The sequence below is a fragment of the Miniopterus natalensis genome, chromosome 19 (assembly GCF_054644295.1).
Source record: "Miniopterus natalensis isolate mMinNat1 chromosome 19, mMinNat1.hap1, whole genome shotgun sequence".
NCBI classification, from domain to species: domain Eukaryota; kingdom Metazoa; phylum Chordata; class Mammalia; order Chiroptera; family Miniopteridae; genus Miniopterus; species Miniopterus natalensis.
This window is the reverse complement of record NC_142099.1, coordinates 14,011,404-14,036,081: the sequence shown is the minus strand read 5'-3', so window position 1 is coordinate 14,036,081 and position 24,678 is coordinate 14,011,404. Positions and strand designations below refer to the sequence as shown.

Below are 24,678 nucleotides of genomic sequence, written 5' to 3'. Positions count from 1 at the left end.
GGTAGAAGGTGGGCATCTCAAGGTCACCCTGCACCTCCCTCCAGCTCCAGACACACAATGTCTAATCCTGGCCAGCTCTAAGGTAACAGTCCTGCCTTTCCCAGGGCCACCCTCCTACCACCAACACAGGTCAATGGGGCTCTCCCTCTCCTTCTACATGATACAGCCCTTTCCACTGTCCTGAATGGAGAGGCACTGAAAACAAAGTATCCTTTCCTACTAGCAATAAAAACAAAGCATAAGCCAAGAGTGTAATGCCACAATTAAGTTTCTAACAAACTTTCTTTGAGAAAGAGAGTGTTAATACTTTTAATTTCACAGCTTGTAGGAAATATTTCTATTGAGAATAGCACTGGCTATGAATTATATAAATCACATTAATTATATTTGATTTTAATATTTAGCTTGCTATTTAGAAGGCTGTTTTCTCACTTTGTGGGTCATTGTACTACTTTGAAACCTGAGTGATCTCTGGAGACCTGCTCTAACCCCTTTCTTTTATAGCTAAGGAAATCCAGAGAAGGGAGGTGATTTACTCAAGGTCACACCGCAATTTAGTGCCAGGGGTAAGCCTAGAACTAAGAGCACCAAGGGCCAGGGCTGCTTCAACTCCCTCACACAATCTGTCATTTTGCTGGTGGACCACCATGCCTCTTGTGGTGAGACTGCAACCTCCCCAAAGATAGCTCCAAGAGTATCAGAGCTCAGCCTGCGTCGCCTTCAGTACACTGGGGTCCCAAGGAGGTAGGAATTGGATAAACTGCCCTAGTGTGTGGGCCTCTGAACCAGACCTGGTCTTGACTGCTACAGCTGCTGGAGGTGGTAAGGGGCTGAGGAGGAGGGGTGTGAGGGGGAGGAGAGCAGAGGGCACAGTTGGTAGATGAGGTATCTCCTACCAACTGTTGTCCCCCAGCTGTCTCTGGCTTCAGCCCTGACACAGCTACTGAAACACTGGGGGTGGGACTGGGAGTGGGGACAATGGGCACATCCCAAACAAGACTAGGTCTGACTCCTGAAGGACAGGGGAAGTGCCAATCAAAGGCATCAATTGTAGAAAGGCGATCAGGGGCCCTAGTAGGGATTACTGTCTCTTGTTTTTCTTGGGCTCCTTAAGTACTGCTCAGCCCCAAGGTTTAGCTGTGCCTTCTTCTTTTCCTTTGAATCAGATGTGGACCAGAATGGGGGAGGGGCAGAAATAACATCAGGAGGCTCCTTCAAGTGAAGACTGGGGCCCAGGTATCCTCAAAGGCCTCCATGCAAAGGGCATATCCTTCTTTAGATCCAGGTAGTCCCAAGACAGCAATCACCAGCCTCCTGATCCATGGCCTGGCAGGGTTCTGGGTCTTTCGGGCTGGGGCAAAGGATGTTATTAAGTGTTAACAGGCCCTGGCAGAATAGCAAAGTATTGAGGTATCACTGGTCCCAGAGCAAAATCTCCAGACTCCACCCCATTCCACCCTCCTGACTCTCCAACCTGTTCCCTAAACTAGAGGAGTAAGGTGTAATGGTATAATCACTCAACTAGAAGTCAGAGCTGGACCTTGCTGTGTGACATGGAACCTCTCTGGCCTTTGCTGTTCTTATCCTGATGAGGGTTTGGATGAAACCCAGGCCTGCACCTCCCTGCCTGGTCCTCACCTGAGGCTGCATTAGGTGGGCAATCCAGGAAGTTGTCGAGTGCACAGGCTTCGTCCGGAGGGAAGAGGCGCTTCTGCTTTGTGGGTCTGGGATCTCCCCACTTCTGACTCAGCCTTCCTCTTCCAGTTCCGCTTGGGAAGGCACAGACCCTGACACTGTCCTGCAGCCCAAGCTGACTCTGGCCTCAACTCTAGAACCACTTGTGTACCCTGCCTGTCTGGAGCCCTGGTTCCAGACCACCACCAGAGGTCCTAAGGAAAAAGGCAAGAAAGGATCCCAGGATGTTGTAGGGAGTAGGGAGCAGAAGGTTGGAATGGAAATGCAGACAGTCGGGTCCCCATCCCTTCCTTTAAGACATCTGCTGTCTCCACCGTGTCTCCTGCTGTCTCTTGTAAAGCCACCAGGGTGGGAGGGAGGGGGGGCAGCCTATGAGTCATCTACCCAGCTGTCCTGCATGGGGTGGGGCCCAGCTCCAAGCCTGGACCCCAGGCAGGCCTTTCCTGGTGCTTTCAATTCTCCCTGCACTTAGGCTCCAGAATAGAAAGAATGTGTGTGCGAGTCCAGCCGGGTGTGGCTCAGCAGTTGAGAGTTGACCTAGGATCCAGGCGATCGGGGTTCGATTCCTGGTCAGGGCACATGCCCGGGTTGCGGGCTAGGCAGCCGATCAATTACTCTCTCATCATTGATGTTTCTATCTCTCTCTCCCCCTCTCCTTTCCTCTCTCTGAAATCAATAAAGATATATATATATATATATATATATATATATATATATATATATATATATATATATAAAAGAATGTGTATTCTAGTTGGAGGGGAAAGAGGGAGGCAGTGTTTCTGCTTGGAGCCTATAACCCAACTCAACAAGAGAGCCCCAAACCCCTGGGTGTGGTCCACAGGATCTTATGGGCAGCTCTGCATCCCAACCCAAAGCCTGGCCCTGAACTCTGAGCTCTAATTAAACATTAAACTAGACAGCACCTTCTCTTTAGGTTTTAGTGGGAGGAGTTAGGACAACGTTTTTCCTCCTCTCCCAAATTCATTCTACTCTTCTCTGCCTCACCCGGAGTACAGCACACGCAAAAGGGAGCACCAAATCCTAGCTCCTCCCACTGGGGACATAGAAAGGGATTGTCACCCCAGTCTGAACCCTCTTTGTCTCCACCCTGCTGCCCATCAGCCTGGGATCCAGATGTGCAAACCCACCTCCCTCTTCCGGAAGCCCAACCAGGATCAGTGGGGGAGAAGACAGTCAGGTGGCTAAATATAACAAGTACACACACCACCCCCACCCTTGCCCCACGTGTGCACACCCCCCTCTGGTGTCCCAGACCTGGACAGCTGCATCAGGAGGCAGAGGAAACAGACTGGTGTGGCTGGGTTAGCATGAGACCATAAGCCCCACTTGTCCCATTTCTTGATCAGTGTCTACCCCAGAAAAAGATTTGCTAAGAATGCCCTTCACAGGGGTCTGCAACAGGGGCTTTGGTGGTTGAGGGGACGAGTTTAGAACACTAACATTCCTGGGACTCCTCTAGCTTGCCTCTTGTCTGTCCTGCTAACTAAACTGTTCAAATCTCTAGTGAAAAAGACAGGAGTGATCCCTTCAACAGAAGTCAGCCTATCTTCCCACACAACTTACATGTACTCTTCACAAGGGGATGGATCTGTCATACTCACCATGCCTGGGGCTGGGGCTAGTGAAGGGGTGGAAAGAATGCAGAATGGGCAGAAATTCTAAGAGCAAAAGTTTGGAAAAGATGCAAAGGGAGAGAAAGAGGGGAACTCAAACCATAGTCCCCCCTACCCCCCATGCCCAGGGACCTTCAAGCACCTTTAGAGCTCTTTTATTTTTTTAAAAAGATTTTTTAGAGAGAGAGGGAGGGAGAGGGAGAGAGAAACATCTATGTGAGAGGGAAACATCAATCAGCTGCCTCCTGCACACAGCCTACTAGGGATCGAGCCCACAACTCCGGCATGTGCCCTGATGGGGAATCTAACCTGCAACCTTTCAGTGCGCAGGACAACGCCCAACTAACTGAACCACACCGGCCAGGGCTCGTTAAAGCTCTTTAGCTTGGGTCTTTGTAGAGAAAGGGGCAATAGAGGAGGAAACCAAATTCTTGAGGGCTAAAAGAAGGCCCAAACTTCCAGGCTCCAAAGGCCTTTTTTGAAAAGAGGGTGGAGTCAAGTAGGGTGGGGTAGGGTAGGGCAGGGATGGGTAAGGTAGGAGTGGCCTAAAGCTTCCAACGGCTGGATTTCAAAAATGTCACTGTATTCCAGCAATTTATTACAGCAAAGATCAAAAAAGGCAGTGGCTGAAAGGCCTGGCCAGAGCAAAGACCGCTCGGCTTGGCTGGGAAAATGAAAGTGGCTCACTCCGAGGAGGGAAGCAGAGAGGGACACAGCCTTAAACCCTCCAAGACAGCAAGCAGAGAGGGTCCTGGAAGGTTGAGGGAGCCACCAGACCTAGGCATAACACAACTTCCTGAGGTGGAGCCTCTGCCCTCTGTCTCCCTCCCTCCCTTGCATTCCTGGGCCAAGCAGGCCAAGGGCTGTGGGAGCTGCGGGGGAGCCGCTCTCCTAGAGCTGTTTGGTGGGCCTGCCAGGGACCAGGGAAGGTCCCAGATATTCATGGAGTGGATAGCTTCCCAGTTCTTAGAAAGAACCCCAGAAAGGGTCACACCAAGAGAGTCACCCTACGTGCCCCTGCAGGCAGAAAAGGAGTCCCTCTGCCTTGGTGACCTCTCCCCAGCACCACCGGACATCTGCCAGCTTGGGAGCTCTGTCTTAATAGACATCATGTGTTCAAAGCCAGTCTGGGCAAAACTGGCACTGTGCCAAGTCCGCGAAGAAAGTTATTACAGGACCCTTTCACCCACCCCAATGTGTCCTGGGGTGCCCAAATTTCTTAGAACAGGCAGGGTTAGTTCTGCTTTGCTCAAGCCCCTACCCCAGGCTCCAAATGGCTGGCATACCTTACCGCGACCTAATGTGGGCCAGCCACCAGTCCCTACTTGGCCCTGACGCCCCTACCATTCCTTACATACCCCACCCTCTCCCAGAGACCTCTCCCTTATCTGTCCTGTCCAGATGATTTCCCTTGGTACTGCCAGTCACCCGCTGGGGGCAGTTCCGGGGAGGGAGGAGACTATATGGCAAAGTTAGTTATCAGGCGCCTGGGGCCGGGCAGGGGTGACCAGTCGGCCGCACGCCGCCACCTGGGCACGTCGCCACCTGGGCGCACTCACCGCGCTTTGAGCTCCTTAAACTCTTCTCGCACTTTGCTCAGCTCCAGCTGCAGGCGGGCACGCTCCTTGGCCACCGAGTCGAGGGTTTTGCGGGCATCGCCGAGCTCGGCCTCATAGGCGGCCTTGATGCCGGACACCTCGCGGCTGACCACCTCCTCAGACTCGGTGATGCGAAGGCGCAGACCTGCGTTCTCCGTCTCCAGCGAGCGCACCCGGTCGATGTAGACTGCCAAGCGGTCATTGAGCTCCTGCAGGTCCTCCTTCTCCTGCAGCCGGGTGATTCGGGTGGGCGACAGCGGAGTGGAGCTGGTCTGCGCCCCGCTGCGGGTGGCGCGCCGCTGGGACGGGGTCTCCATGGCCGGCAGGGTGGCAGCGCTGCCCGCAGGGCAGGGGTCCCGGGAAGGGCACGGGGCTCGGGCCGAAGGATAGAGACGGCGCGGGGTTGGAGCGCGCCGGCCCGCAGGCTCTCGGCTCGCTCCTGGCAGGCGTGGGGACCGCGGCCGGGCGCTGTCGGACCTGGGATCCGGGTTGGCTGGACAGGCTGCGGCGCTCCCGCGAACACTGAGTCACCGGCGTCCGGGGAAAGGCTCTAATAGGTCCTGGGAATGGGAGGAGGGGCCACTGCTCTTAAAGGGGCCGTCACAAACCTAGAGGGGCGGGGGGTGAACGGGAGAGAGGACCGCCCAGCCTCGGCGGAGTCGGGCCCCACCCTCTCCCTCGCACCCCACTCTGCCCGGAGCTTCGCTGTAGCTCCCATCTTGGCTCCTAGCTGCTCAGCCTTCCTACTCTCTCAGGCCTTAGGGGTAGAGGGCAGAGCCAAGGGGGGAGAGTGGGTGGGTGAAGGGCAGGGGGGAGAGGGAAAGTGGGTGTCAAGCAAAGGAGGGCTCCAGGCAGGCAGATCCAGGAAGGGGGAGAGGGGGACAGAGGCTGGTGCCCACCAGGGTGACTCATTCTTCTTCCACCACCGCTCCCCATAGTAATAGTGAGTCACCCCTACCTCCCCCTCCCCCCCCCCACGTGGGCAGTCCATTCAAAGCAGCATCTCAATATGCCAGGCTGGGGCGGAGAAGGAATGCCTGGGGGGAGTTGGGGAAAGCTGAACAAAGTTCTAGATTCTGAGTTCCTTTTACACCCTCAGTTTTGGGGTGGGGACCAGGAGTTTGGGGTCCCTCTTTTCCTATTTTCTGCCCCAATTAACCTCCAAAACCAACCATTGGGCCTTAGACCCAAGTGACAAGCCACAGAACCCCCCTCCCCCCAAGGCGAAGAATAGGACCCATGCACTGCCCCCTCCACCCCCTGCCCCTTTCCTTTGAATCCAAGCAATTGGAGAAAGAGGCTGCCTAGGTTCTTTCCCCCCTTCAGTCCCTTCCTACTGCTTACCGCACCCTGCCAACTGCAGGACTACACTGATTTTTCCCCCCTAGGATTGTACTTATTTTAATGGATAATTTAAAACAGATACCAAAGCTGTGTGCACACTCATCATGTTGCCAGGACACCAGGGCCCAGATTTTTGTGGTTCCCAAAGAGGCCTGAAATGGGGAGCAGGGCAGGGAGCTGGATAGCCCATGATAGGTCTCCATCCTGGCTGCATCCAGAAAGGGGTAGTGGGAGGCAGGGTCAGCAAAGCCCCCGCTGCACTTATCTTTACATCCCTCCCTGGCCAGGCCTGCTTTGCAGCTGGCTCTGGGGAGGGGCCAGGCCCTCTCACAAAACAGGATTGTCCAGGTCCCCAGGCTTCCCACCGCAGGCTCTAGAGCCTCACCAAGGACCCCTTTGATCAGTCTTTCCACTCCTGTCCCCTAATTCTGGCCCTGGCCCCACCAGCCACCTCTTCTCTAAGAGATGGTAGAGCTGGGGATCTGGAACCCATGGGTGCCCTGCCTCTGCGCCTCCCACAGCTTCTTCTGATGAGGAACTTGAGAAATTAAATTATGTTGTTAACTCCCACAGCTCCAGGACATCAGGGTTTCTGTAATATGCAAGGGAAGCAAAGCTGGACAGACCCTCTGTCTTAGGTTCTGGAGCTGGCCTCAGATGGATAAGGGGTTGGAATGGTATTAAGGCGGGAGTGGGGCTAAGGGAGGGACTCTCTCGGTGCTCAGAGAGGAGCACCTGGGAGGTAGTAGCTCGGGTTCCCATCTCTAGGAGGGCAGTGTGGTGAACATCCAGGATGCATCCAGGTGAGGGACCCAGTATATGGCTTCCCCTCCCTGCAGCCCTCTCCTCCAGGGCTTCCCAGAGAAAACAAAAAGCCTTGTTCTGCTTCTCCCTCTTCTGTTCTCCAAACCAGGAGCAGAGAAGGGGTGGTGAGCTCGTGAAACATGAGGGACAGGGTTCCTGCTGTTCCCACTGCCTCAGCAGCCCCTGCCCCCCCCACACCACACCACACCCAGTCCAGCCTGGTCCGCTTCTCCTCCTGGCTGGGGAAGCAAAATCACACTTAACTCTTCCTATCCTGGACCTCCCTAACTTTAGGGAAAGAGGCAGGAGAAAGGAGGGGGGAAATTTCACACCAAATTTCATTATAGGCTCTTTCCGAAGAGTTCCCTGTCTTACCACCACCAAAATGGCCTCAATCTTAATCTGAACTTCAAAGTGGGCCTTCATCCTAAATATCCAATTCTAACTCTGGACACCAAGTGCCATCAGTCTGCTCCCCTCCTACCAGGGCATAGATCCCCAATCTCAGAAGAAGCAGGAGAAAGCAGGGGGGGCCAGCGGGTCCAGAGGAACAGAACCTGCTGGGGATGAGGGTGGTGGAAGTTGTGACTGGGTGGAGACCAGGTTCTAGTCCTGCCTCTCACTTGCTATATGATGATAGATCTACTGAATTATCTGGGCTTCAGTTTCCTCATCTGGGCAGAGTGGCTATCAAGACATGGGGATTGAGCCCTGGCCGGGTGGCTCAGTTGGTTGCAGCATTGTCCCATGTACCAAAAGGCAGCGGGTTCAGTTCCTGGCCAGGGCACACACCTAGGCTGCAGGTTCAATCCCCGGTCAGGGAGCATATGGGAGGCAATGGATCAATGTTTCTCTCTCACATCAGTGTTTCTACCTCTCTCTCTCTTTCCTTTCCTCTCTCTCAAATCAATAAGCATATCTTCAAGTGAGAATTAAAAGAAAAAAAAAGATATGGGGATTGAGCTACTATGCTTTCTCTCAAGGGAGCTGCTGACTGGTAGAGAAAATAGAGGGAGAAGCAAAACCAAGCACAGTGGTTAAAGAACAGCATAGGACCCTGAACTGGATGCATTCCAAATGGATTCCAGAAGCCTGGGAACAGGAGCATTAATGAGTAATATAAAAATATAGTGGTTATGTTTTATTTTTTGGTTGTATTGAAATATAATCATGTTCTGTTTAAAAAGAAAGAAAGAAAGAAAGAAAGAAAGAAAGAAAGAAAGAAAGAAAGAAAGAAAGAAAGAAAGAAAGAAAGAAAGAAAGAAAGAAAGAAAGAAAGAATATAGTGGTTGAATCCAAGGGGTAGCTTGGGCAGTGAAAAGGCACCTGTCTTGAAGACCAGTGATTTTGGAGGGTTTGGGGGTGGGCCCTCCTCTGTTCCCATAGCATCCTGGGCCTCCCTCTATGACCCTTCCCCCACAAGTGCTGTGGGGGACAGGTAGGACCAAGTCTTGGTTATCTATGCTCCTAACACCAGGTCCAGTGCATGGCATACAGGAAGTGTTCAGTGTTTTAAAATGAACAAATATATCTGGCCCTGCCTCTTTCAGGTGAGTGACTGGGCAAGTTTCCTTACCTGTAAAATGGGGATGCTGCAGTGATTGAGTTACAAGCATTTGAAGGGAGGCTTCTTGGAGGAAGAAGAGTTAGGGGCTTTACAGAAGTGCCTTATACATAGGTAGTTAATTCACTCATCCAACAAATATTTATTAAACACCTACTATGTGCCAGGCACTGCTCTAGATACTAAGGATACAGCAGTGAATAAAATACAAAAACCTCTCCTCTACCCCCATGGAGCTGACATTCTAGTGGAGGGAGACAGTCAATAAATAAAAGACAAAATTATAGCTTGCTGGAAGGTGGTAAATACTATGAAAATAAAAATATAGTGCAACACTCAACAAACTGAATAACTTACACTTTTAAGCTCTTTACAGTTGTATGTTTTCACCCACATTCTCAACTTGGTCCACAAAACCACCTCATGGGTTGGAGATTATTTCCCTTTCTCAAAACTGGAGAGTAAGTAATAGTCAAGCTCAGACTTGGACCAGGCATCCTGGTCCAAATCCAAGATGTGCTTCACTATCTTATGCCACTTTGGCTGGAGGTGTGGGAGTTGTTGGGGTAGACTGGGGCCAGGAGGAAGTCTGTGCAGAGGGAGCAGCCACCAGAGGTGAGGTGGGGAAAGTGTGGAAGGGGGAGCAGGCTGGGAGAAGTGGGAGAGGAGGCAGGAGCTGGTGCTGGGATGGGATCTGAGGGAGAGGATTCTGGCCGTTTGGTAAGGCTGGGGTCAAGAAGGAGAGAAGGGAGGCATGGAGACCAGCAAGGAAGGAATCAGAGGCACTGGCCTGGCAAGAGGCAAGCCAAACAGAGTGGGCTTAGCAGAAACATGAAACCAGGAGGGATTCCAGAGGCAGGCTAATAATGACTTGTATAGGGAGTATTCATGAGGACCTACTGTTATTAGGCACTAGGTGTTCACATTATCTTGTTGAACCTAGACAACGGCTCTATAAGGTAGATACTAATATTAGCCCTATTTTACAGATGAGAAAACAAAGCCCAGGGAGGTTAAGGCATTCATTTAAGGCAGGATGTTTCTACTTTGGCCCTATTGACATTTTGGGCCAGATCATTCTTTGTTGTGGGGGAAAGGTCTGTGCATTGTGGGATGTTTTGCAGCATCCCTGGCCTTTACCCTCTAAATGCCAGTAACCTCTCTGCCCCTAGGTTGTGACAATCCAAAAAGTCTTCACACATTGCCAAGTGTTCCCCGTGAGGCAAAATCTCCCCCAGTTGAGAACCACTTATCTAAGGTCACAGGGTTAATAGCAGAACTGGAATTTTAATACAGGCTGGCCTGACTGAATGCGAAGATCTTACCACCAGGCTATAATCCTGGACAGGTGGGGGTGCGAGAGAGAAGTCAAATGCATCCTAGGCCATTGGGGAGACCGTTATACTCCCATAGGGGTGGGAAGGGATGACTCTTTGGAGGAGGGTCTAGGAAGTGGGGGTGATTTGGAGAGTCAAGGCCATGGCTTGGGAATCCCTTTTCAGTGAGTTCTTGAGGGAGGGTCCCTGTCTTGTTCATCCTCTGATCACAGGATCTGGTACTAAACAACTGTTAAACTGTTGAGTCAGTCATGCCTCAAGCACAGGTGATTGTTATAACCTTGAGAGGGTAAGGAGTTGCCTATTCTTTTAGTGGTTGTCATGTACTAGACAATGAGCTAGGGGCTGTCTGGAGGTCATCAGATTTAATCTTCACCTCAGCCTTATGAGGTAGGATTATTTGCATTTTGTGTGTCAAGAACCCAAAACTCCGAGAGGTTGAGTAATTGGCTTAAGGTAGCACAGCTGAGTAGACTGCCTTCTTTTTATCCATACTCAGCAAGGATAGAAATAATGCAGGCTCCACTAAATTAGCTTAATTTAGTGGAGAAGGCTCTAAGGAGTGGTTGACAGCCATTTGTAAAGCCAGAGAACCCCTCATTTGAATGAATCTCACCCATAAAGCCCCATATACTAAATGACAGAGGCAAAGTCTCTCTAATAGGTTTGGGGGACCTTGCCTAGTGATCTTTTACCCTTCACCTAGGACACTCCCAGGACTCTGGGGATAAACCCTTCCCTCTTTTTACAAGTGAACTTCTGAGGCCAGAGGAGGAAAGATTTGCCTAAGGTCACACAGCCAGAACCCCCCAAATAGTGCTTTGACCCCATTCTCATGCTCCCACAAGAGACAGGACATCACTCTGGACAGATCTGAAAGAGCTAAATCATCGTAAGGGACCGGCATTAACGTTATGATGTGGGGAGGCTGGCTGCTCAGCCAGACCTGGCAGTCCTCCCTCACTGTTCCAGCCAGGCCGGAAATAGCTGGATAACACCTCACACCTGGGCAGGTCTCCCTGGCGACAGCCCTTTCACAATCAGGATCATTACCAGTCCTCTGCAGTGTCTTTGAGGTGCACAGAGCAAGCGCCATTACCCGGTCATCCAGATAGGAGATCCACGTTCGGTCAGGTTAACTGATTAGCTCAAGGCCACACAGCTAAGTGACAGAAGCAGGCCCCAAACTCCAGAAAAACTACACCGCACCTCTCTCGCCGCCCAAGGAGACCAATCCAATAGCCAAACCCTGGAGTCTGCCCCGGGGCTCCTTCCCAACGTCCCAAACCACCTCCCGCATCCGCAGTTACTAGGTAATCGGTATCCGCATCACGGGTTTGGGTCAAGACGGCGCCCCTGCCCCCCCCACGCCTCGCAGGCCCGGAACTGTCACAGTGCACAGCACCGCCACCAGGCACACCCGGCTAGAGCCTGGAGAACAGAAGCTCAGCAGTGACACCCCCCCCTCCCCTTTCCATCCCCCAGCTTTGGCCCCGCCGCACCTGGGGGGGGGAGGGGAAGGAGCGGGGCCGCGGAGAGGTGGGCGTGGCCGTGTGGACAGCCCCGCCCCCGACTCCTTAGGAGGAGTGAACTTCGGCCCGCAGCCGGGCGGGGTGGCCCCGCCCCCTCCAGCCGGGCGGGGTGGCCCCGCCCCCAAGGCGGAGGCCGCGGGCGGTGACGCAGGCGCCTGCGCGTGGGCGGCGGCCGGCGGCCGCCTGTGTGTGTCTGTGTGTGCGTGGTTGCTGGGGCCTCCCCGGCCTCCTAAATAGGGATTTCCTCTCCCTGTTGCCAAGGAAACAAACAGAAGCGCCACAACTCTAGGAAAGGGGCTGGAGGACCCGGCCCCCAAGTCCCACGCACCTGCACCCTTCCAGGAAGTGAGGCAGAGAGCGATTCCCTCCCCCCCATCCAGATGCCGGCCCAGTTCTGTGGGCCTGAGACTGGAGCTGCCATCTGTCTCGGTTTGCTAGGTTTCGGACAATCCCTGGCAAACTAGCAGTTGGGCTCCCTACATGTTCTTCCAATTTTGGTGGGATGTCCCTCTTTGAAATATATGAGAATAGGCCTGGGCGGTGTGACTCAGTGGTTAGAGCGTCAGCCTGTGCACCGGAGGGTCGCGGGTTCGATTCCCCATCAAGGGCACACACCTGGGTTGGAGGTTCGATCCCCGCCCCAGTCCTGGCACCTGCAGGAGGCAACCAATTGATGTGTCTCTCTCACATCAATGTTTCTCTTTCTCTCCCCCTCCCTCCCTCCCTTCCACTCTCTCAAAATCAAGGGGGGGGGGAATATCCTCAGGTGAGGATTAACAACAAAAAAATATATGAGAATATCTTTTTACAAATTTTACATGGATATGTGACCACGTGGAAACATAGGCAGGCTCCTTAAGGTCTTGGAAGGGCCTGTGCAACTGAGGGGCTCTGAAGCTTTCCCTATGTTAGCTTCATGATAAACCTACCCGTCCCCAGCCCCTGCAGCCCCCAAGCTCCTCAGAGTCCCCCGGCACTCAGACCACTGAAGTCAACGGGGAATGTAAACTCTCACAAGGATGGTGAGAGTTTGTTGAACAGGTTAATCAACAAATGTCCAGATGGATGGGGTGGAGCAAGGGGCACTTTCTGGAGAAGTGGCAGGGGATGCCAGGTGGGGCAGGTAGATGGGCAGGGTCTCTGCCAGATCTGGAGCTCCTGGAGGGAGAGCCTGTGGGACAGGGGAGAAGGGACTGCCTTGGGCCAACGCTTCATCATCAACTGCCTAGAAGCCAGAACTTCAGAGCTAGGAGGAGACTTAGGGCATCATGCAGGCCCCTTCATTTCTAAACCTGCCTCGGTCTAACTCCCCAGATTCCTCTGTACCACTATCCCTAAGCCAGTCTGAAGACCTGCCCCAAAGCAGCACCCCATTAGCTATCTTTACCAAATAAGTCCAAAGCTTACAGGGCACCCAGAGAACCCACCTTACTTTAGCCCTCCACCCCTCAGGGGCTCTTCATCACAGTAACAGGTAATGGGGAAGCCACTGCAGGAGGGTGGGTCAGTGGGGGCCTGGCTGGGAGGTACAGGATGCACAGGCTGAGGCTGGCGACTCTCAGGCTGCCCAGGGAGGGGCCAAGGGGGCATCTGTTTCCTCTTGGCCATGTTTCCCTCAATTCTAGCCCCAGAGGAGGGGAAAATGGTGCTGGCTTCCTGAGGCAGAGCTTCCTGGCCTGGGGATGGAGGATGGATAGGGTGTCCATCAAAACATCCCACATCCCCTCACCTCTCTTCCCCTGGAGCTTCAGGGAGCTGACTTAAAGCTTAGGTGGTTTTAATAGAGAGGTGAGGTCCTGGGGCTCACTGAGTACCAATGATTATCAAAAGCAATAGCCAAGCTGGGCTCCCCGTGGGATGTGGTCTGGAAGAGGTAGGGGGACCTGTCTGGCTCAGGAGTGGGGTCTCACTCAGGCAATTTAGTGGATCAGAGGTAGAAGATGGACCCAAAAGAGTTGAGTAAATTGGCACTGGGCAGGTAGCCCAGTTGGTTAGAGCATCATCCTGATACGCCAAGGTGTCGGGTTGGATCCCCGGTCAGGGCACATACAAGAAACAACCAATGAATGCAGGAATAAGTGGAACAACAAAGCGATGTTTCTCTCTCTCTCTTTCTCTAAAATCAATAAATTTAAAAAAAGAAAGAAATTATTGAGCAAAAAGGGTTAAGTGGGGATGAAGGGAGAGATGAGTAGGTAAAGGGAGGACATTGGGGAGAAAGTCTACCATGAGGGAAGAGCTGCGTTGGGAAGTGAGGAGGGTGGGAATCACATCTGGAGCTCAGGCCAGGGGGCCAGGGAGTGGGGAGCAGGGCAGAGGAGAGGCCCAGGAATTGAGGAGAGGGGCAGCTGCCTAGGCTGACGCCACAGCTTCAGCCCCAGGTCCTGGTGGGGCAAATATTTACCCAGCAACGGTTGCTAAGCAGGGAGGAAGGTGGAGGGAGGCCAGTAGCCAGAGGGCCTTTGAGGCTCCACCCCATCCCTCACAAAAGACTGCTTAGGGAGAATGAGCCACACAGTTCCCCCGCCCAGAAGGCTCAGCTCTATCCCTTCATGCACACATATCTTGGGGTCACCTCTACCCACCCCCAACCCCAACCTGGCAACAGGCCAGAGGGTCCAACTGGGGGAATTTCATTCCTGGGCTGCCAGGCCTTCCCCCCATTCCAGGACAGCTCTGGGGACTCAAATCTTACAAAATGCCCCCTTCCCAACCTGCTGTCCAGCGGGGGTTGGAAAGGAGGGGGGTCCAAGGAGTCAGGATACAGTGAGGAAAGAGATGCTGAAGGATGGAGACAGGATGTCCAGGGGATGGAGACTGGAAGAGAGAACAAGGAGACTGACAAGAGGGAAAGGAGTAACTCCACTAGAGGCTGTGAAAGGGCAGGTGGGGGGTTGTTGATGGGCCCAGAGAAGAGGAATCCTCAGGGGCACTCCCAGCTCTAGCCCCTGGGCAGAGGAGAGGGAGGGACAAAAGACGGGAGGGTGTGCCCAAATGGAGCCAGATGTGGTCCATGTGATGTGGGCTGTCACTGGCATGGGCACAGTAGCCTGGGGAATTGCAACTGTTGCCAGGAAGGATTAGACAGAAGCTGGGAGGGGGCAGGGGAGAGGAACAGCGAGTCCAGGACCCCCAAGGAAGCAGATGGGACTTTGGGGGAGGGTAGAAAGGCTCACAGCCTGTGAGGAGGAGCCAGCTGGGGCGAGGGCTGCCCTCTTCGTCCCCTCCGCCATCCTGAAGGTTCCCATCCATTACCCTGACTGAGACTCAGCTTCTGTATGCAGAATGACACCCCTTCCCAGGGCCCAAGATGTGTCCAGCACGCAGGAGGGAGCTCTCTTTCTTACCTACCCCCTCAGGGTGAGGTCTTTGCTCTGCAGGGCATCTCCCTGGGGGTTGATAGGTTCTCACCCTCTGCCACAGGTCCTCTGGAATTGGGGTACAGAAATGGGAGGGAAGGGCACAGAGAGGAAGCTGCTGGAGCAGAAAGGAGGTTCCTGGAGTCCAGGCTCCCTGGTGCTGATGGAGGTTCTCAAAGTTTGAAGGGCTGGCCAGAGTGGCTGCAGGCCCCATGGGTCCACCCTGAAATGGGGGTAGATGGAGGGCTGTCACTGTGAAATGACCCCAGAGGAAAGACTGAAACTCTACCCCAGGAGGGAATTATCTAGGCCCCTACAATAGCGTGAGCTGGTCCAGACGGGTAGGGGATCCCAGGAAGCAAAGCAGACCTGAAGGGTGGGCCAGGATGCAGCAGTTAGGGCAAGACCTCCAGAAACAGGACAAGGGACCCCTGAAGAGCCAGGTCCAAGCTGGCAACAAAAAGGGTGTTGTTTTCCAAACTCCCATCGGAAAGTTTGAAAAATACACATGGAAACATGACTCACTGCCCCCTCCCCGTGGCCCCCCTTTCCTGGTTTCTGTGATTTTTCTCCCAAGAGTTAATTCAAATCACATTCTCACAGAAACCAAGCTTAATGAGGGAGGGCAAAAAGCAGGGGAAGGAGGCAAGGAGGCGCCGAGGGAGGGGCTGGAGAAGTGCTGGGCTGGCCAGTCGAGGCTTCAGTGATTGTCTGCTGTGGTTACCTTGGGGGTGAGGGGGTTCATCACACCAGCACCCCTGAAACTGTGGTGTGGCCATCACACCCTGTTGCCCTGTGTACCCCAAGACCAGAGAGCTTGGCTTCTGGCCTCCTCTTTGGAACCCTCCCCAGAGCCACAACTGAGACCAGAGGCTGGGAGGTGGGGAGGGGCTCCCTGAACTCACCTGTCTCCATTGCTCCTTCCCCCTGAAACGTGTCCTGGAGCAGGCAAGAGCACATCCCTCCCTTTGGGCTGGGGAGGGTTCCACCCTTGACAGGGTGCCTCTGAGCCTGTCCCAAAGATGGGGAGCCTGGAACTGGGCCAAGGGTGAGTGGCCCTTCCACTCCAGAGTTCTTGGAAGAGGACTCCAAGCATTCCCAGGTCAGGGGTGATCCCAGAACTCGCATACTTGCCATCCCTTCTTGGATGTGCCAGATGGAGTTCTCCATGTCTTCTCAACACCCCCAGCCCCACTCTGCTCTCCCTCCATTTCCCTTGGCCAGTGAGTCCCCAAGCCCTAAGGATCTTACCTCCAGAATCTGTCTCCATTCTGTGCACTGACCTCCTGCTCCCCATCCTGATCACCATCACCCCTGGCCTGGGAAACTGCAGGAGCCTCCCAGCCGACCTCCCTGCCTCCACCCTTGCCTCTGCTCTGATCCTTTCTCCTCCCTGAACCGCAGCCATCTTTCCAAAATGTCAACCTCGGCATGTTTCCACTAGACTTCAAACTAACCACGCATCCCACTGTGTTTGGGATAAAGTACAAATTCCTTGAGCGGGCTTATAAAGTTCTCCGTGACCCAGTTCTGCCTGTATCTCCAGCCTCCTCGTTTGCACTCTCAATTCCAATAATCCCGACCTCTCTTCTTACATCTAAGATAACCTGCTTGAACTTGACACATGCTTAGCCCTCTGACCAACTCCTACTCAACCTCCAGCTACCAGTGCCACTAAGACTGAGCTAGGTGTCACCACTAAGCTCCCAACATCTCTTGTCGTACACTAGTGACTGTCTGCATGCCACTGTCTTCCCCCATTAGGGGAAATCCTAGAGGGCAGAGGCCGGGGGAGCCTGGCCCTCTCCTGTGTTCCCAGCCTTCAGCATAGTGCCTGGAACATGGAAAGGCTCTTTTCGTGTTTGAGCAGACAGCTTCACCATACTTCCATCATGAACCAGCACCCTCAAAGTGCTCAACTCCTCCGTCTACTTTTCCCACACAGCCCACTCTTCAATACCTAATTCTGGTCTCACCTTCCTCCCCCGGACCCCTTACTGCCTTCCTTCCTCGGAGCTCCATGCGTGCTCTGCACCTAGTCCTCTCTGCACACTAAGTCTGGGGCATAGTCACAATACCACCTGCAGTAACAAGCGCTGCTGTTTATAGAGCACTCACTATGTGTCAGGGCCTGTTCTAGGTTCTTTCCATCCATTGACTCATTTGATACCCAGATGGAGCTAAAAAAAAAAAAAAAGCTGGCTCGAGAACTTGACTTGCCTGATGGGTCAAGACAGATCTCTCCAGGAGCTTATAACTCAATAGTCACCATGTGTAAAGGAGATAGGGTATATGCTAGACCCTTAATAAGTGTTTGTTGAGGGACGGAACACTATAATTGCCTAACGTTTATAGCAGGTCCTATCACTACGGAAACATTATCTCCAGGCAGCCCTGGGAGGCGAGCTTAGCAAGGTCATTACTCATTCTATAGAGGAAGACTCAGTCCAGGTGAGTGAGGAGGGACCTACTTCTGGCCACATAGGTAGCACCTCCAGGGCAGTGCAGAGTCCAATGTGATACAGGACAGGGAGCCACTGTGCCGGGCGGGGGTGGCTTATTGGAGTTTTCAGGGGTCAGGGCTGGGGGAGCCTTGGAGACCACACATCCAGTGTTCTCAACCCTCAGTGGGCATCAAAATGGCTTGGGGGAGGGGTTTTCAAAACTGCCAATGCCCAAAGTCTCAGATATCTTGATTCATTAATTGGCCTGAGGTGGGACCTCGGCATTTTTCAGCATACACCCCTTCAATTTGTCACTTTTCAGATGAAAAAGCTGAGGTTTGGAGTGGGAATTTTAATAACAGCTAATACTTACTGAGTGCTTATGATGTCAGACACTGTTCTAAATAGTGCAGGTGTGATAGCCACCTGATCCATCCCACCATAACCCTGCACAGAAGGCACTGTTATTTACTTATTTTTATTATGTACTGATTTTAGAGAGAGAGGAAGGAGGGGAGAGAGAGAAACATCAATTTGTTGTTCTACTTACTTATGCATTCATTGGTTGAATCTTATATATGCCCTGTGGGGAGACTGAACCCGCAGCCTTGGTGTATTGGGACGATACTCTAAAGGAGCTACCCTGCCAGGGTGAAGGGACAGTAATTATAAGCTCCCTTTTGCAGTGAGAAAACAAAGCACAATGGAGCCAAGGTCACACAACCAATAAATGGTAGAGCTGGCTTTGAGGGCACACTCTCAACCTTGACCCCACAGCTGTCAACTCCAAAGTTGCAAAGAAGCCCATGGAAGAGCCAGGCCCAGATCCCACAAGTCTGGGCAGAAAAGTCTGGAAACGGGTGAAAGTGGATAAACTGAGGCCAGAAAAGCCACAGTCCAGGTGGAAGCTCCTGACGCGGCTGAGCGGTGAGGGGCTGGGCAGCAGGGCAACTTCTCTATGGGGCCGCCCTCTACCTGCCTGCCTCCCCTCCTGAAGGGGAGCACTGACCAGCCCCAACTGTGCTGTCACCCTGCCTGTGCTAATTGATGCAGCCTCCTAATTGCTGATCTCAAGGAGGCAATGAAGTCCAATTAGGGAAGTGTTCAGCTTCCCTGGCCTTTGGGCAGCCCCCCTCCTCTCTGTTGAAAACTGCTGCCCACCTTCCCCAACCCAGGGGGAGAGGATTGTTGCTTGTATCGAGCATGTCAGAAGTTCACATTCCTTCCTTGCTCTCCCAGAGATCAAGGGTCAAGCACTTTGGTCTGTTCCCACCTCTGCACTGCAACACAGCTCTGTCTCCCAGTTTCACTAGACAAGGACATTGATGTCAACCCATAATTCACAAGCACTTGCCCACCACCCCAGCTCTCCTCTCCAAAACCCTGGAGATAGAATACCCCGCATTATCACTGGGGCTCAGAGGGGGTAAGTGATTTGCCAGGATCACACAGTCCACTTTAGCCCAGATCTCATACCCCTGATGTACATATGAATAAGTCTTTCCGATGATCTCACCCCCATTATTCCTGATGTAACATGGCAGACAGGTGGAACATGAATTGCGAGCCTTCTTCCCACTGCTACACTATGCTAGGTTACCCCATTTGATTTGATTTGCTGTCTCCCTGTGTTCATTTGTCTGACTGTTCCCAATTACCCAGTGCCAAATTCCAGAGTCAGGACACAGGGATCAGTTCTCCCTTCCACCCATTCACCCTGTAACCTTGGAGAAATTTTCCTTCTATGGGCCTCAGTTTCTTCACCTACAAAACAAGTAGACTGACCTGGAAGATTTCCAAGGCCCTCCATCCCTCCACTGCAGGGGAAGAGATGGTAAAGGGCTGGACTTCCCTCTCACAGGCCATCGGGGTCCAGGGGTGGGATGGGGATACCTCTTTCATACTGAAATTGGGGGGGCCACAACCAAACAAGAAAGAAACTGTCCTGAAGGCAACTGAGGGAGGCTGGGAACTCCCAGGCTCCAAAAGGGACTGGGAGTGGGGAGCGTGTTGGGGGAGGTATACAGCAGACACAATGATCACATACACATGTGCACGCGCGCGCGCTCGCGCACACACACACACACACACACACACACACACACACACACACTCTTGTCCCCAGGGCCAGAACTGGAGGAGATGCCCTGGCTGGTGTGACTAAGTGGTTAGAGTGTCGCCTGCACACCTGAGGATTGAGAGTTCGATTCCTGGTCAAGAGCACGTACCTAGGTTGGATGTTCGATCCCCAGCACTGTCGGGGAAATATGCAGGAGGCAAGCAATCAATGTGTCTCCCTCACATCGATGTTTCTCTCTCTCCCCTTCTCTCCCTCCTTTCCACTCTTTCTAAAAATCAATGGAAAAAATATCCTTGGGTGGGGATTAAGCAAAAAAAAAAAGAGAAGAGTGAGAAGCAGGGTGGGCCACATTTCCTGGCACACATCAGGCCGTGCATTTTACCAGCCTCCCTCCCAATCTGTGTTGGGCACATAGGTTAGGGCAGGCAGGGAGGCTGGGGAGATGGAGGGCCCCTTCCCATCTCCTCCAAAGTCTTAGCCACACTCTAACTTCCATGCCCCTGTTCTTACTTTGCTGCTTTCTGGGTCTTCACAAGCATAGTTAGAGTCAGACTAGCCTGGGTTCTAATTCTGGCTCTGACACTCATGTCCTATCCTATCTGTGTCATCCTGGGCAAGGGTGAAAGTTTCCTTTTCTATCAAATGGGGTAACATTAATTCCGCAAGGCTGCTGTGAGCAATAGTGAGATGTGCATGTACAGTGGCAGAGAGCTCAGTTCCCCTCTTCGTATCTGGTAGAGCACAGGCCCAGGGGCTGAGGTTGGAGCGCATGCTGAGCACGGCGGAGAAGCCACAGGGCATCCGGTCCCCAGCACCCAGTCCCCTCACAACCTCCCCTTTCCTGTGGTGAATCACGATTCACAAGCCTTGGGGACCCAGGAGTCCCCAGCTTGCCACAAACACTACCATTGCCATAGAAACCGGGCCTCCCCTTCCTTTCTCGCTGATTGATTTCACCACATTGTCCCCCACGCTGTGTCTGGTTCCTAGATCTCAGCTTTTGACTCATTGATTCAACTACCTCTCATTTCATGTCCCCAAGATACTGTCAACCTACCCCCACTGCACCGTCTGTGCCCCCAGCCCCTCAGCCAGGGCCTTCTCCCAGTGGCCTCCCCACTCCCTTTCCTGCCAAGTTAGCTGTGCACTCGCTGGGAAACACCTGTCCATGAGCGGTGAGCGCGCATCAGCCCCTGCTGCCTGGGGCCTGGAGCCCCATCAGGCCTGAGGACTCCAGCTCTCTGGCCCAGTTGCTGCCTCAGCTGTGAGATGTGAGATCAGCAAGGGCAAGGGAGGTGGCCACCGGCTGAGACCAACAGGCACTGGCGCCATCTGCTGTCCTGGAGGGACCAGCCCCACCTTCTTATGGGTGGCTGTGTCCAGGCTAGTCCTGAGTGGCAGAAGGCCCTGGCTCTCTATCGTCTCAGGGGAGACAGTCATCCACACCATTTGTTCATTCATCCGCTCACAGATATTTACCATCTCATGGGCTCACAGATATTTACCATCTGTGTGCCCAAAATGGTTCTCGTCCTCATGGAGAAGCAATTAAATTACGATGAGCGCCTCAAAAGGAGCAGCTCAGGAGGCTAGGGGGCAGAGACCAGACACCGAACCCAGGCTCGGTGGTTTTGGAGCAGGCCTCCCTGAGAAAGGGATGACTAAGTCCTGAGTAATAAAAACAACATTTATTCAGCACTCTCTAGATGCTACATAGGTACTTTACATGCCTCTTTTTGCTAATCACACAACAATTCCATGAGGTAATTGCTACTATTATCTTCATTTTATTAATGGGAAAACAGGTTCAAGCATTAAGTAATTTGCACAGGCAGTAGGCAGCAGCTCCAGCCGCCCACCGGTAGCCCAGGTTTGGAGGACACCCACACTGCTGCAGACAGGCGAAAGAAAGCATGTTCCAGGCAGAGTGAACTACAGGCATGGGAACCATTGGCCATGTGGACAGAGAAGGGCCAAGGAGGCTGAAAAGGGGCACCCAGGGAGGTAGAAGAAATGCCGAGGGAATAGTTTAGAGAAGGAGGGTGGGACCAGCAGGGTCAGAGGTTAGAGGTCAAGAAAGATAAAAATTGAGAATGGACACAGCCCCTGCTCTGAAGAGCCCTGGTCAGTGTGGGAAGGAGAGGCAAAGAAACACAGGGAATAGTTAGTCCCTCTGCGCAGGTCTGATGTCAGGGCTTGGGCCAACCAACAGGCCTTTAGTAATCTGCGAAGGCTGCCTGGACGAGATGTGTAGAGTTACCCACCTGGAAGAGCATGGAAGTACTTCTAGAAAATTGGCAATAAGGGGCACTGGGCAGCCAGGGCACCAGGCAGCCTGGTATACAGAGTTCCTCCTGTCCCTAGCATCTTCAATGCTCCTCCCGAGTCTGCTGTGGCATCCAGTACTTACCTTTTGCAAGTACTTAGACCACAGTGCTGTCAAAGCCAGTTTACATGTTCTGCAAGCTACACCAGACTGGAAGCTCCCCCAGGACAGGGGGAGTGTCTCTCCAAAACCTATCATAGGGGAGGCACTCAATAAATATTTTTGAGTGGATGATTAATTGAATAAATGAAAGGAAGAAAATGACTGTGTGATACTGAACAAGTCACTCCACATCTTTGGGCCTCAGTTTCCTCTTCTGTAAAGTGGGGGCGGGAGAGCGTACAACAGTGGCGTGCTTGTGCATGTTTAATAACCAGTGGGGGAAAGCCCTGGTTTATGGCAATTGCCAATTGTCATGGTGTAAATTCTCTCACCATGGCTGATTTCAAGTTGAACAAGGGGGCTCTCACCAGCAAGTGCAAGGCACCTCCAGCTCACCACTGCGTGTGGGGTAGCTTGGGCCAGAGGGCCTCCAGGGCACTTTCTAACTCCAGCATCCTTGCACAAGGCCCCTTCCCCAGAGCCTGAGGGTCAGAGGTTAGGCTTCTCCCCGCTCATCATCTCCCTAGCACCTCCAATTATCTCTTGTATCCAGTTCCAGGACCTGGTGCCCTTTATTCTCATGTTGTGCTCAAAGCACTGAAAGAAGATCCACGTGGCTGGAGTGGAGAATGGGAGGGAGGGCAGGGTCAGCTGGACAGCTGTGCAGGGGCCAGAACATGAAGGACGTTCTAAACCACACGAAGGCCCTGGCCAGGTAGCTCAGTAGGTTAGAGCATCGTCTAGATATGCCAAGTTTGCAGGTTTGATCCCTGGCAAGGGCACATGCAAGAATCAACCAATGAATGCATAAATAAGTAGAGGAGCAAATCGGTTTCTCTCTGTGTATCTCTCTCTCCCTTTCTCTCTAAAATTAATAAATAAAAAATAAATTTAAAAAAACCATGAAGGAGTTGGTCTTGCATCTAATGGCAATGGAGAGCTAATACAAGGTTTTAAAGAAGAGTTTCATGATCTCATATATATATATTTATTTAATGTATCTTTATTGATTTCAGAGAGAAAGGAGAGAGAGAGAGGGAAACATCAATGATGAGAGTCATTAATTGGCTGCCTCCTGCACACTCTCGACTGGGGACCGAGCCCACAACCTGGGCATGTGCTCTGACCAGGAATCAAACCACGATCACCTGGATCCTAGGTCAATGCTCAACCGCTGAGCCACGCCTGGCCAGGCTATTTATATTTTTTAATCCTCACCCGAGGATACTCTTCCCATTGCTTTTCAGAGAGAGTGGAAAGGAGAATGAAAGGGAGAGAAACATCGATGTGACAGAGACACATCAACTGGTTGCCTCCCGCACGCGCCCCCACCAGGGCTGGGGATCAAGCCTGCAACCGAGGTATGTGCCTTTGGCCAGAATTGAACCTGGGACCCTTCAGTCTGGCTCCAACCACTGAGCCAAACTGGCTAGGGCTCATGATCATATTTTTTTAAAAAAGTGATCTCTCTGCCAGTGTGTGGAGAATGGATTGGAGGGAGCAGAGGAGACAAGAGCAGAGGAGAGAGACCAGGTAGAGGCTACTGTAGGCAGGAGATGATGGTAGCTTGGATCAGGAGGGTAGCAGTGGAGGTGAAAGTTGATGGGTTTGGGAAATGTTTGAGGTGGAGTTAAGAGGACTGATTGATGGACTGGATGGGAAGAAGTTTGGGAAAAGGCAGGAATCACAGATGGCTCCAGATTTCTGGCCTGAGCAACCATGTGGATGCTGGTCCTTTACTGGAAGCAGAGAAAGCTGGGGGAGGAGACATCTGGACTGTTATGGTAGTGCCAGGACTAAAAACTCAGGGCTCCTGGTTCCAAGCCAGGAAAATGGAAGCACCTGCTTTTCCTGTCCCTTTGGGCCAAAGGGACAAAACATGGAGAAAATTGGGGAACATGGCAATGGAGAGGGGCAGAAACCAAGGGCACAAAATAATAGTGACAATAGCCAACACAATGCCAAGCACTGTGCTTTATATATGTCGTTAAATTCTCACAATATGACCATCCTTTCTAAATTCATCACTTTATACCTTTCTATTCCCATACCCTGCTTTATTTTTCTTCAGAGCAATCACCACTACCAGAAATTACATGATCAATTCTTTACTGTCATCTGTCTCCCCTCCCCTCCCAGACTACCAGCTCTGGGACAGTAAAGACTTTATCTGTCTTGTTCAATGGTGTTATGTGCAGTGCTTAGAACAGTGCCTGACGCAGCAAGTGATCGATATAGGGTGTCACACAAAAATGCATACACACACTTTGAGTAATTATAAAGGCAGTGTTTATTAAACTACATTTCATTTTCAAAATTGAGCTATCAGCTGTTATAGTGTGTATACATTTTTGGGGGGTACACCCTGTATTTAACTGCTTATTAGGTATTATTATCATTCCCCTTCCAGACCCAAGTCAGTTGGACTCAGTGCTTGTTTCCTTAGCCTGTACCCTGAATAGTGTCTCCCCTGGACGTGAAGCCGATCTTAAGCAGCTGGAGAGGAATCAGGATAACCTGGACCATGGAGACAATCAGGTCTTAGCCACGTGACTCAAGAATAGACTGGTAGCCTCTTGCTCTCTCCCATGTGTTGGATACCCTTCCAGAAAAGGGCAAGGTGGGAGCTTCAGATGACACCTGAGGCAGGGCTGGGCATGGAGACGGAGCTGGACAGGAAAGAAACACCTGGTCCCTAGTGTCACAGCCCGGACTGGAGCCACTCCCAGTAGTTGGCCTGCAACGCCACCTTGTGGCCAAGGTTCAAAAGTGCTTTTCCTCCCACTGTCCCCTGCCCCTCAGGATCCAGGCAAGCTGGCCACCTGCCCAACCAGCAAGTTTCCCTGGGAACCTCTG

General features: G+C 52.4%; 1 protein-coding gene across 1 annotated transcript in view; it reads right to left on the bottom strand.

Moving 5' to 3' along the window:
* Window positions 1–24,678, bottom strand: part of LMNA (lamin A/C) — a 46,063-nt gene that overhangs the window by 16,497 nt on the left and 4,888 nt on the right. The window contains exon 2 of the mRNA XM_016221559.2: window positions 4,892–5,490. Coding sequence (XP_016077045.1) covers window positions 4,892–5,247 — 356 coding nt within the window. The 5' untranslated portion in view covers window positions 5,248–5,490. The remainder of the gene's footprint in view (window positions 1–4,891; window positions 5,491–24,678) is intronic.